The sequence below is a fragment of the Galendromus occidentalis genome, unplaced genomic scaffold, assembly GCF_000255335.2.
Source record: "Galendromus occidentalis unplaced genomic scaffold, Mocc_1.1 scf7180000077089, whole genome shotgun sequence".
Lineage (NCBI taxonomy): Eukaryota > Metazoa > Arthropoda > Arachnida > Mesostigmata > Phytoseiidae > Galendromus > Galendromus occidentalis.
Genome location: NW_003805077.1, coordinates 206,987 through 219,366, shown reverse-complemented (window position 1 = coordinate 219,366; position 12,380 = coordinate 206,987). Strand labels below are relative to the sequence as shown.

The 12,380-nt window shown below is 51.0% G+C and overlaps 3 protein-coding genes across 3 annotated transcripts; 1 reads left to right on the top strand and 2 right to left on the bottom strand.

The window, feature by feature from the left end:
* Positions 1-859: 859 nt before the first annotated feature.
* Positions 860-4,150, bottom strand: LOC100898597 (Bloom syndrome protein homolog). Its single transcript, XM_029110766.1, has 10 exons — positions 4,058-4,150; positions 3,813-3,927; positions 3,549-3,694; positions 3,262-3,470; positions 2,955-3,139; positions 2,731-2,852; positions 2,550-2,642; positions 2,094-2,444; positions 1,539-1,981; positions 860-1,366 (listed from the first exon to the last, which is right to left on the bottom strand). Exons 2-10 carry the CDS (start codon positions 3,922-3,924, stop codon positions 1,033-1,035), a joined length of 1,995 nt encoding a protein of 664 aa, XP_028966599.1. The 5' UTR covers positions 3,925-3,927; positions 4,058-4,150; the 3' UTR covers positions 860-1,032.
* On the bottom strand, positions 4,010-7,633 carry LOC108863641 (nucleolar and coiled-body phosphoprotein 1-like). Its single transcript, XM_018638554.1, has 12 exons — positions 7,508-7,633; positions 7,029-7,149; positions 6,733-6,911; positions 6,288-6,353; positions 6,084-6,191; positions 5,859-5,976; positions 5,465-5,644; positions 5,260-5,339; positions 4,957-5,145; positions 4,575-4,824; positions 4,300-4,450; positions 4,010-4,157 (listed from the first exon to the last, which is right to left on the bottom strand). The coding sequence occupies exons 1-12, from the start codon at positions 7,631-7,633 to the stop codon at positions 4,010-4,012; spliced, it is 1,716 nt and encodes a 571-aa protein (XP_018494070.1).
* A 2,862-nt stretch (positions 7,634-10,495) lies between these two features.
* On the top strand, positions 10,496-11,708 carry LOC100908120 (uncharacterized). Its single transcript, XM_003740900.2, has 2 exons — positions 10,496-10,675; positions 10,801-11,708. Exons 1-2 carry the CDS (start codon positions 10,639-10,641, stop codon positions 11,520-11,522), a joined length of 759 nt encoding a protein of 252 aa, XP_003740948.1. The 5' UTR covers positions 10,496-10,638; the 3' UTR covers positions 11,523-11,708.
* Positions 11,709-12,380: the final 672 nt, after the last annotated feature.

The following is a 12,380-nucleotide window of genomic DNA, read 5'->3' as shown; positions in this document are numbered from 1 at the left end:
TCGACCGAAAGACAGACAGACAAACAAATCAAGCACCCAAACCGGAATTATTCGAGGGTTTTCACACAGGCTTTCAGCATCGGGGGAATTCCGTTGACCATTTTGTACGAGTCACCATTGCCGGAATCCCGGAGCTCGAAGTAAGATTAATATATTTGACTGCCTCCATTCGAATACCTGCCCCGCCAAGGATTATGATGTTTGCGAGATATGCAGCATCTGCGTTTTTTTCTGACTCCGATCTCTCTCATCATAAAAGTTAGGACTATGGATGGTGGGATATGTTTCGGCTATATTCCCTCTTTCATTTGAATTAGCTACCATTCCTCCCTGACACTGCTTCTTGGGCGGTTTCAAAATCGGTTTGTAAAGAAAGACTGTGTGATCCGTCAAGGAAGGCCATCCAGGCTTGTGGGCCATTGAAATTATACGTGATAAGTAAATAATAGGTAAACTATTAGATAAAAAAAGTACTTTACGAAACAGCAATCGAATTAATTCCGAATTGAACCCCCTAAAACCTGAGGGGCGAACCCCCGGAACCCCCTAAATAAATCCTGAGGCGGTGTCTATGATACTCAAACAGTCGCGATCGAATGCTTCTTTATTCTCCAGATAGACGACTTAAGTTCCCATTTCAGTTTACCAACCGACTCAGGAGAGAGGTGATAACGCCGGTACGAGCGAGGCAGTGAAGACTTATTATTTATGACGATCGACTGCACGGCTACCGAGTCTCAGTCCGAGTCAATTTCTTTATTCCTACAGCTTTCGTTCAAGATTTCCCGCGACTGTTCATCTCCATCTCAGAGAGAGTCGGCGTTGCTTCGGGGACAACACCTCTCTGTTGAAAACTTCTTTTTACATATGTTACAAAATAAGCCGATTATGCCAACTTCGTGGAAGGGTCTCATAATGCCTTGATCTCACCGACCCCTTAAAACGGAAATACACATAAAAACTACGACACCTACGTATATGAGACAGCTCTCGAGCGCCAATATCACCCGGATGATTTTGCATACAATACTATCAACTTGGCCTCCAGGACGGCATCGGCATAAGTCGAGTGTTCGGCAGAGCGGGCACGGTGCGGACCTTGCTCATGTCAACGCCTTGGTTCCCGGGTTGATGGGACGAATAGTTCTTTCCACCTTTCCGACTCTTGCCCGCATATTTTTGTTTGTTGAAATTTGCTCTGCCTCCACGGCCGCCGCGACCCCGTCCTCGCCCACCTCTTCCTCGTGTGTAGGCACCTGCTCTCGAAACCGGTGTTTCAGGTGGAAACTGAGCTGTGCCCTCGTCTCCCAGAGCTCCGATGGCGAAGGGGTCGTGTTCGTCTGCACCATCCGCGGAAAAACTTTCACTGGAAAAGAAGAGATAGGTGTTATAAGAGTAAAAATCGGAGGGAGGGGACGATTCATGAGGATTTTCAGCGTAGAAAGGTGTCCGAGCACCTTCAGGAGGGTTAAAACGCCACGAGAAGCTCATAGAGGGGGGAGGGGCTGGAGTTTCAATGCAGTAAACGGCTCACTCACTTCGTAGGGGATTGCGCCATCGAGCCCCTTGGCTGCAGGATCCGTATAAAGAATTTCTGGCGATCCTGGTTCTGAAGGTATTGTTGTCCCTTGGTTCCGATGCCGAGGTACGCTGTTTCGGACATTTTCGTATCCGCAACCACGATGTTCAAGTATCCGTCGGCGATCAGGCGGTCGACGACTCTCTCGGGAAGGGTTTTGTCTATGCCCAAAAGCCTTTCCTTGGCTCGTCCATAGACGGGCTCCGTAGTGAGATTGTCTTTCCGGATTTTATCGCTGTTCGATCCTTTGAAAACATCAATCAACAGGAGGTACGTGATGTATGAATGAGGTTTGTATTTGCATTTCTTCGCTATGAGCGTCAGGAGGTCCAAGGCTTCATCTGTGCAGTCGACCGGTCGAGCAACATTGAGCTTCTGACGTCGACAATTCTCGCAGGTCGTCTGAGCCAAAAAGAAAAATCGCATCAGTTCCCGATTCGACCGACCGTATCTCAGGGTTCTTGGGACTAGTGAACACAATCGTGATCGAGTTCTCGTCTCCGAAAGCACTCACCTCGAAATTGACGGAGCAGAGCTTCTTGTCGAATTCCTGTCCGAAATACCGGAGGATGAGCTTGCGAATACAATCGATTTCGTTCATGCAGAAACGGACCATGTGCCACAAGTTGGCCAGATGTATCTTCCGCGACGACGCTGTTGTCTCCGCTCCTCCGGTGATCAATTTCTGCCACCGTATGTAGTCAGCGAACCGGTAGAAGAGAACGCAGTCCGAAGGCAGACCATCCCTGCCAGCGCGACCGGTCTCCTGATAGTAGCCTTCCACAGATTTTGGAAGTCCTGTGTGGAACACAAAGCGAACGTTTGCTTTGTCTATGCCCATACCAAAGGCGATAGTGGCGCAAACCTGCGAAAGATCGGTCTCTCAAACGGGGTGGCGACGCCTTCTCCGAGGGGAAAGTCATGATTCTGACGTCCGAACCGGATCTGCTCACCCAGAGAGCACACTCACCACATGCTTTCGACCATTGATCCACATATCCTGTATCGAAGACCGCTCGGCGTCGTTCATTCCCGCATGATAACTAACAGCCGAGATTCCGGCCTGCAAGGAAATCGTTCGTAAGCATCGCTGGAAGGGGATCCCCTGCTTTCAAGGGGACGAATTAGAATCCCGGAGGAAATCCACTCACCGATTCGAGCTTGGCGGCGGTCTGGTCGCAGTCTTTTCGCGATAGACAGTAAACAATACCCGATTTCTCGAAATATTTATTCGAGATGAGCTTGATGATATGCGTCACTGGCGAACCGGAGACTGGAGGAGAAGGAAATAGCACCGTGACAGACGAGAAGCATCAGGCATGCACGTACTCTGCGACGTGTTCACGGGGAGCTCGCGTATGACTTCTCGACTCACAGTATTTCACGATCTGATAGCGAAGATTGGGTCGATTGAAACTCTGGAGGAACCATTTCGGTTCCTTCATCAACAACTGCTTCAATATATCTTTCCTGACCGAAGGGCTCGCCGTTGCGGTCAGGGCCATGATGGGCACACCGGGAAAGGTTTGGCGCAACTGGCCCAATTTGTGATAATCAACCCTGAAATGTAATGTCGAGTTTTTTTTCCGGAAGACCAGAGTCCGGGTATCATCGGGCTTTGCCGAAAGATTGACATGGATCTGGACATGCTCCTCCTCCCGAACTGTAAAACTGCGACCCACCTGAAGTCATGACCCCACTGGCTGACACAATGCGCTTCATCAATCACGAAACGAGCGAGTTGATTCCTGCGATGGAGCTTTTCAAATGTGTTCTTCAACAAATTCGAAGCTGCCAACTTTTCCGGGGTGACGTATAGAAGTTTTAGAAGAGGTTCCGCTCGCCGCAGATCCTCGTAGACCTCCCGGTCGCCTCGGTTCGCGTCATCCGTCTGCGGCCAGGATTCAGACGTCGGTTAACCCCATGAGCCTTGGCTCGTTTCGCAAATTTCATTCCGGGAGAAACTCACCTCGGACATCATAGCGGTTGCTGGAATGCCCATTGACTTGAGTTTCGTGACTTGGTCGTAGATCAACGATTTCAGCGGTGACACGACCACGGTCACACCTTTAGAGCAAATGGCAGGTAACTGATAGCACAAGCTTTTTCCGCCACCTAGCACAGGAAGATGTTTCCACCGGTTAGATTCGATTCGAGGAGGACCGGAGGAATCATTGACCAATGTCACCATGATCGCTGCATTTCGGCAAATGAGAACGAACGAGATCCCCACCAGTGGGCATGAGGACGAAGCAATCGTTATTGAGGAGCGCAGCGTTGATGGCCTGCTTCTGATTGTGCCGGAACTCCGTCAATCCGAAGAAGTTGTGGAACTTCTCGTGCATGTCCTGAAAAACGATGCGAAATGTGAAAATGGACCTCCTCGAGTCGATATGCTCCTCAGATCACTCATAGAAGGGAGGAACTGGATCACTGGCGGTGAAACTCCTCGGATACTCCGCGGTCCCACGAGCGCACCTTCGAGAAATGGAAGGTATCCTTGGAGAACTCGGGATCGAGTCCATCGTCTCTCACGTCCCCTGTGAACTTGCCTCTCACGTCTTCATCACCCTGGAGTCTGAAACGTCGATTATGCATGAATCGCGGTTCGCAATCAACGGGCAAGGCTTTGTCGCGCAAAGAGAGGAACCAGACCGGCAATGGGGGAGTGAGGAAAAAATTAGATTGGGAGTTCGCGTGCTCATCCTCTAAGAACTAACTCATCCTCTTCTCCGAAGATGTCCTCGAGGTCCTCTGCCGAGAATCCCGCTTCTTCCGACGCTGGTTTTCGCATTTGAAGTGATTCTCGAACCGCCCCCGGGGAAGCGGCGACCGCTGGACCAGGCTTTGGCGAGAAGCTGTGACCGATTTCTGCAGCGAGAGAAACATGATCCGGATTCAGATCGGAACGAAATTCGAGCAAATTTCGAAGCTTCAAGTCGTGGCTGACGTACATATTTCATCCGGCACGTTTGTCTACGATTGTGTAACTTACCTCTTCGGGCTTCCGGCTCTCTGAGAGGGACTTCAGCTTGCGAGCTGTATCTCTCCTTGGGCCGAGTCTCTCTCGATGCGAAAGATGCCTGGGAGGCCTCACTCCGTGTGCTCTCTTGCGAAGCTTGGGCACCGGACGTTGACGCGCCAGTTGACGACCCTCTCGAACCCAAAGGAGTCGTTTCAGTGAGGCCGTGGGCTGATTTTGTCAGCGTCCTGTGTAGGAGTGGCGTCAAGGATGCTCGCCTCACCTGAGCGGAATTCGAGCAGCGGATCATGAGATGTTCATACCCCGACGGCGGGTAATGAGTTTTTCGGTTGCGTCGGAAGACGATGGGAAGAAATAACGCGAAAATTATCGCGGTCGGACCATCTCGACTCACCGCAGCATCTCCACTAGCTTCAATTTTTCTCCGCAAATGCTGGAAGTCGAACAACGCGGCTTTGACCTCTGGCGTCATTTGTCCGTGTTCGAGTAGTTGCTGACAGACGAATTCCATCTTGCTGTAGTTCGCTTGCATCAAACTCTCTATCTGCTCGACAGCCGGGTCCACCGCAGACGAATGCTGCGTCTGTAAAATTGAAATTCCCCCTTATTGGCGAATCACGACCCATGATCGGAGTTCTCGAGCCGCTCAAAAGCTCCTCTGGCGGAAATCGGATCCAAGAGTCGGCAACCTTCTGACCTTAGATTGGGATGACAAGTTTCTACCGTAGTCGGCGTCGGCCCGCGCGGTCGGAGACCGCTCGGGTGTGGATACACCGTCTGAAATCGGGAAGAATCAAGTTCGCGTCAAGAAAGTGTTTCTCCGGCACCATCTAAGCGGAAATCTCTCTCGAAATCTCTCATCGAAGTCATGAGTTGACGAAACGAATATGCTGGGGGCCTACCGAAGGGATCTTCATTGTTGAGCAGGTCATCGTAGTCAAGGCTGTCTTCATCATTGGGTTCCGCAGACCGCGGAGCCGGATCTCGAGGGATTTCGCTGCGAGAGCCAGGTTCATTCGCCCGACTTTGCGCCTCAGGTACGAATATTTCCCCATCCCTTAGAGAGGGTCTGAAGCCTGATGCTGAAACGAGGCCATACGTTCTGAAACCCTACCAATCATTTCCACTGGGAGGAAGACGTAGCGATTCATCGAACTATCGAGGGGTCGAGTTGAGACGGCAGATACCAACTTTTCACTGCGAGCCTGCAGGCAAGAGGCATCAATTCGGGTGACTCTGCTGCCTTCGGTTCTCCCCCAATGGTCCCGTCTACCCATGGACGCTTGGCTCCCTCACTCGGAGCGGCGTTTTTGCCGCTCGCGGGGCTTGACGAAGCGTCTTCGGTTGCAACTTTGGGTCGCTTCGTCTCAGCTTTTTCATAAGAGGCTTTCCGCTTGGCAGTGGGTGCGCTTCTCTGTTTCGAAATCGAAGATTCTTCAAAATTTTTCCAATCAGAGAGCCATAAATGATGAATTCCCGCGCGAATCTCGGATACTTTTGGAGAAACCTAGCGAACTATACCTTCTTCTCAGGTACGGTATCTTCATCGCTGTCCGATATGATGTAATTAATAATATCTCTGTCGGGTTTCCGTTTGACGGCGGGAGCTCTGGTCACGGGTATCTCGTCCTGGGGAAAATCGAGAGTCGACATCCAGTATCCCATCGCTGATTAAATTCGTTTGTGTAAAATCTCACTGTACTGTATTCTACACGCAAGGCGCACCTCGATTCCGTCGAACAGCGAATCATCGTCATCCGAGGATAGAAGCCTTTTCCGGGCTGTTACGGGCTGAAAGTTCATATCAACACGTCAAGTCGGTGACTCATGTGAACTGCAGGACCCTTTCCAACATTCGGGGTACCTTGAAGTCTCGCATATAGGGGACTCATCGAATTTACTGTTGCGCCTATGAAGAAGGAGTTCCCCTTCGAGGTTGCGAAAATGACGAAATGCCCCTCATATGCGGGACTCCAGCAAAGGTGTCCATATCGGACCCAATTCACCATGACAGAATATCGAAATTGAAAACCTTGCTCGGGCCGGCATGGCATGTTCCGACGTCGTTCGAGCTCGGGCGCGAGTTCGCGCTGTTGTTCTTGGCGCCGGTGGATCCATATCTAGAATCATTATGGGTGCCAGCAGAGCTCGCTCCCCCTTGGTCGCTGACGATGTCGCGTCCCGAGACACGACCGGCGGAAATGACAGGCGACGGTGGCAACTCGTCAAAGATATCATCGTCGGAATCCAATTCCACTACCGGCTTGTTCTTGTTTTTGAAAAAATTTTTGAGTGAAGCTTGTTGCCGGGGCTGCGAAATCTGGGCTTTGGGTGGCTCATGCCTGGGCCCTGTGGATGAACCGATCGATCTTAGGTCTGCTCCTCGTAGATTCAACTGGACGCCTTTTTATGAGGCTTGCTTCTCGATACTATTCTCGTCAATGGCTCCTTATAGGAGGAACCCACCAGGTGCATTCTCCAGCTTCTCTTGACGAGGCGGAATTTTCGGCGGTACGGCAGGCTCGAAATTAGACGAGATGTAAGCGAGATCCCTCGCTTCTCGAACATCGACTTTCCCGGGGAAGAACTGGAAGGAAGACATCGGATTCTTAACAATATCCTAATCGGCGGGGTTCCTCGGAGTCGAACAAAAGATACAGCCTGGGCTCCTGTTATATTCCTATTGTAAGGAGTTCGCCAGCCATGGATCAATCTTTTGAGCTGATCTGATCAAGAGAAGAATTCTGCGCTGACATCGGCGGGTGTCGGAAGGCTCCCACGACCGAATGTAAGTCTCAGTTCGTAGCGTTTAGAGGCGATGCTCTACCGAAGCTCAGATGTGTCGCTTTCCGAATCGAGACCGCAAAGTAAAGGTCCCGATGTGGAACTCTCCATGTGATACTCAGAGAACATGTTTTGTCTGAGTAGATTCCGTTCGAGCATACCTTGACAGAAGGTCCACAAATATAGTCCGAGCTGTCTCTTTTGATCAACGGGGGAGGCTTCTCATTTTGCAGGAACACCCTGAGCTGCTCGTCGAGATTCGTCTTGATCCGAGTTGTCTCTGCCATGTATCATCGCTGACGATGCAGATCATGCTGGCTTGCCATGTCCGGAGCTTCAGGAAAGTTCCATAGACAGTCAAGACACCGATCGATAAAAGACTTCACTATCGTGGAGGTTTCAAGTTCGGCTCGATGGGGTAGGGATTGCGGCAGAGGGGCGTCGGACAGCTTGGGCAAACATTGTATGCTACATAGAAATCGCGAGTTCACAAATAAGTGCAATACATTGATTAAAGTCCGCGGCGCTCGAACGCGGAGAAAGTATTCGTATCTCATATCGCGCCCACGAAGGCATCGTCTGCTAGAAAACTCTGCGGCAGCCGAGAGCCTTGAACAGCTTGCGCGTTCCTTAGCTTCGCTCTCCGTATGGTTGCTCCCACGCTTCGGGTACCGTGTGAGCGAGTGTATGATGAGTCTCCGAGGAGCTCCGTCTGGAAAACGGGGTCGAAGGAGGATCAATAGCGAAAGAAGTCGAACTGAGAGTTTATGTAATGATGACAATGATTTCTGCTCCCGATCCCCCTGCCGTCCTAAGGCAAGAAACAGCGGAGCTCGGGCGGGAGGATGCTCTCAAGCTCTTCGCTTCCAGGAGCGTGCTCTTGGATTGAGCACATCTTTCTCTGACGTGCGGGAAGTATTCATTGCCTCCCAGTGGAAATGGAGGGGGCGAGGCTCCGCGTGTTCGGTGTGCCGAAAGCTTTCCTGGAAACTTCCATACTCCTTGATGAGATTCGGCATCTCGCTGAATGACGGAAGGATGGATCTTGCCGTGCAATCTACGACCGCCGGCCGAGGCCTCGCGAGGGGAGGACCACTCATTCATTCCCGCTTGTTTCGACGAGGCAATAATTCGCACATGATGGGAATGTCATTAGATGAGTCGCGGCGTCGGATTTCTGGGAACCATCTCCACATGTCACATCTCCACACATTAGCGTGAATTTGCTTAGCTCTCCCGCTATTTTGACAAACTCTTCCCAGGATGGATCACTGCATCTCCTGAGATGTCCTCCCTATGATGATTCGATACTTTGTCAAGTCCTCTCGCGTCACCTGACCCCCGGACGACGAGTTTAATCGATCCTCCCATTCCTGGATCTCTTCTCGGGGGCACCCGATTCCTCCTCCCTTAGATCCTGTAAGAGTAAGATGTCCGAGCCTTTGCGAGCTCGTTCGAGTATATCGAATATGAGCGATTCTCCAGAAGGCACCAGCCGAATCAGAAACTGAAGATTCCCGGGGAGGAGTCGGAATATGTATCGATCAGTGAATGAGAATTCGAACCTCGTCGACATGGAGCTCCGACAATGAAGATTCTTCTCGAAGCGATTCTTTGAAAGACTCTCTTGTGGAAACGTCAACGTGCAGAAAAGGCCACGAACGTACTCTCGAAGAAAACATACAACCATTCAGCCCGGCGCTGGGAGCCTTCAAATTTGTGCCGGTGTTCCGAGGAAGTGATCATTGTGGTACGCATCTATCGAGGAATAGCACTGAAGGAATCACGATGGGTGAAGCGCGAGACCTGAAATCATTTTGCTCCGCGCGATCCTCGATCGGGAAACCGGCTCGTTATCATAGCTACCGTGGATGGTCTCATCAAAGCCCGTTTGAAGGACGCTGGGCTCCACTCGTGAGCGTGCGACGGTTCGCCTACGCCATACAGGGGACCTTCCTGTCGAGAGAAACCGATCGCAAAAGGATACGGGAAGAGCTCGATATGCTTCTCGATTCAAGCGACTCCGATGTAGTCAGGGAGGATCTCCGCTTCCCTAGACATGAGACCCTCATTTGCTTGGATGCTCCGTTTTGGCAAAGTCATATCACAAAGATTTCCGGCTGTTTGAGCTCCGTGAATCGTGAAGAGTCCCAAGAGAAATGGAATGAAATCGTCGCTGGATGCATCCGAGGCTTGGCATTGTTCCACAACCGGAAAACGTTCGAGGAAGAACTTTCCCTCCATTGGGAGAACCTGATCTCGAGGAAGCCCGCTCCGCGAGTCTCGGAATACCTAACAGAAGATGAAGAAAATGAACCGTGTGAAGCAGAATGTTCCTGAAGGCACTTCATCTCAGAAACAGATGTCTGAAACCTTATTGTTTGTCGAAATTCAAGCATTGTGAATTGATCCTAACAATGTTCGCTAGAGTTTTAATTAATTTTAAATAGGATCGAGAGTTCACGTTGTGGGAGTGTTTACCGCTGAATAAATTCCACTTGGATATCTACCCCGATCGAGAGAACCATTGCTCCCGTTGCGTCCTCACGGTCGGCTGTCGATTTACCCCCATGAATGTCATGTCCCTGGCCTCTGGAGCGATCGGGATCGGGGAACAACTTCCTGCCGCGAAAGCTCCGATCTCCGCTCCTCCCCCGATAAGCATCTTCCTCTCCACACATTATCTGCCTCTAGCGCGATCCTGGGTGGGAACTCAACGTCCGATGAGGTCTCCGCAGCGACTTGATGTGCAACAAAAATTATGACTCCTGATCCTAATTCTGTTCCATGAACCGGAGGTCCCTCCGGAGATGATTCGTGATCACCCTGAAGAGCTGATCAGCAGTCGAGAGCCGCCTCGACTTTTTTCCAGCTCATCAGAGTCCGGCTATTCGTAAGGAGGAAGCTCATGTCCAGTGTCTCTCCCCGACTCCGTCGTCCTACCGTGAGGAAGATTCTCGACTGAGAGCACGTTTGCCCCCTCCTCCCCCTTGGCGTCTTCCCGCTGAACCAATGGGGGCGGAATTCTCCTGGATCTCAGGACGACTGGCATCTGCTCCCGGAACAGATGCCAGTTCTCTCGCGGTGCATGCAGAAGTCTTCATTGTTGTGAGCATCTTGCGCGTTATACGCACGGTGCGTGCGACGACACTCGCGAGTGTGCGTATCTGTTGTCGGTCATATCTCAGAAGCTGGCACCAAGAAGCGATATCTTTCTGTGATCGGGACCATCGCCGTGACCCCCCGATCATCCGCTTTAGAATCCTAGAAATCCAACGTTCCCTGCTTGAACATGGATGTGCAACGTGGAGCTGGTTCGCTCAAATCAGGTGAGAATTCTCGCAGATGTTGTCGGAGCTCTGGAATAGCTGGCGGTCACGTTGGTTCCGCATTGCAAGGAAAAATCAGTTAGAGCCGATTGACTGCACGAAACAATTTCTTTTTTCTGCTTCAGCTGAGATGCCAGAGGGAAGTGGGATGCTGAGCCTCGATATCGAGTTGATCGATGACGATTATTCAATATCGTCGTGCTCGACCAGTGAGACAGGAATGTCGAATTCTTTCCTGGACGAGGCCATAACGGGTCTTTATGACCGCTGGACGATCAAGATGAACGAATGGCTCGGTCGCTGGGCCACTGACACGTCAATGAGAAACTTCTTATACTACATGCAAGAATTCCGCTTCCTGGATATGCAGTCCTTCCCTTCAGCCGACCCGCAAGGATCCGGTGTCGTGGAGGAATTCATGAAGGGGGTACATCATGTCGATGATTTCCTCCGCAGTGCCGAGTTAGATATCGTGAATGTGGACCGGCGCTTCCCAGAAGGAGTCTACCATTTCATCGATGGTCAGAACTGGGTCCGCACTTTCAACGATATTTACACGGCTCTCCAGTATGCACAAGATCCGTCGATGTTGCCGTCTCGTTTCCTCGAACTATGGAAATCAGCGATCAATACGGCTCTCTGCCTCAACCTGCCGGACGGTATGACTCGCAAGAAATTTGAACAGCTGAATAAAGTGATCTGGGCGGATCCCAAGCTAGAGTCAATCAACACCATCTCATGCGAATCTGATTTGAAAGAAGCCAATGTTGAGCCACATGGCATCTCTCCGGAGAAGGACTCAGACTCGAAGTTCGGTATCCTCGGTAGAGACGCATCCTCGTGGTAAAACGAAAATATGAAACAACTTGAGAATGCGACAACTTCTCGATGCATGCCGAATGCGAAACGAGAATCATCCGAGTCATATCTCCGCCGTTTTTAGAGACTTTCGGAATAGCTGCATGGCGCTCCCCGTGTCATCCGGGTACTTTATATGGGGATCTGATACTTTCAATAAACCAAGTTTTATTTTGTGGATCAAAAGTCGTATCCTTCTGTTGGCCTCCGGTGAGCAAAGGAGCTTCGAGACGAGGGCACCAACATCCGTCTTGAAAAATTTCCGTCTTCGATGGATGGCGGCGATCCCTCTGACGTGAGGGAGCCCTCTCGTCCAGTCATGGAGTCCCATCTGGGAAATCGGGCTGAGCTCGAGCTCGGATGATGGAGAGAAAGGATGATCCTTCTGTCGCTGTTGTTGGCAAGACTTTTTATTGCTCGGAACTCAAATATTCACATGCACTCACTCGAGCAAGTTTATACAATCCGTAGGAAAACAACAACCTCCAGAGGCGTTTCACCGAGTTCGGCTCGGCGACGTTGTGCGGAATCATTCTCAAACGGATAAAGCGACGTGCCGAAGCCCAGGCGCACTGTTCCGATAGAATTCCCGTCATCGTTCGCTCGAGAAGCTGTTCCGTAACGTCGCCAGGTTTGAAAATCCTTAACTTCATCGTTCGAAACTCTCAGTGATCACCATCCGCTGCCCCTAAACTCATCCCGGAACACAACCTTCCAGCGCGCCTTGATTTCACTTCGTCCTTCCTAGTCTTTTCCTCATGTCGATAGCCCGGGGACTCTCATCGTGCCCCGCCTGTCGGGAGTTGGACCCTGATCACTCAATATCGCGTTACGGGTTTCTACAGGA

Excerpts from the sequence above, each read along its gene's own strand:
- LOC108863641 (XM_018638554.1), bottom strand. The coding sequence starts at position 7,633 with ATGGCAGAGACAACTCGGATCAAGACGAATCTCGACGAGCAGCTCAGG. Across the intron at positions 6,192-6,287 it reads CGCTGTTCGACGGAATCGAG|GACGAGATACCCGTGACCAG; the intron begins GTGCGCCTTGCG and ends GATTTTCCCCAG. Across the intron at positions 5,146-5,259 it reads ACTTGTCATCCCAATCTAAG|ACGCAGCATTCGTCTGCGGT; the intron begins GTCAGAAGGTTG and ends TCAATTTTACAG.
- LOC100898597 (XM_029110766.1), bottom strand. The coding sequence starts at position 3,924 with ATGCACGAGAAGTTCCACAACTTCTTCGGATTGACGGAGTTCCGGCAC. Across the intron at positions 1,982-2,093 it reads TCTGCTCCGTCAATTTCGAG|ACGACCTGCGAGAATTGTCG; the intron begins GTGAGTGCTTTC and ends TTTTTGGCTCAG. Across the intron at positions 1,367-1,538 it reads ATGGCGCAATCCCCTACGAA|TGAAAGTTTTTCCGCGGATG; the intron begins GTGAGTGAGCCG and ends CTTCTTTTCCAG.
- LOC100908120 (XM_003740900.2), top strand. The coding sequence starts at position 10,639 with ATGGATGTGCAACGTGGAGCTGGTTCGCTCAAATCAG. Across the intron at positions 10,676-10,800 it reads AGCTGGTTCGCTCAAATCAG|CTGAGATGCCAGAGGGAAGT; the intron begins GTGAGAATTCTC and ends TTTCTGCTTCAG.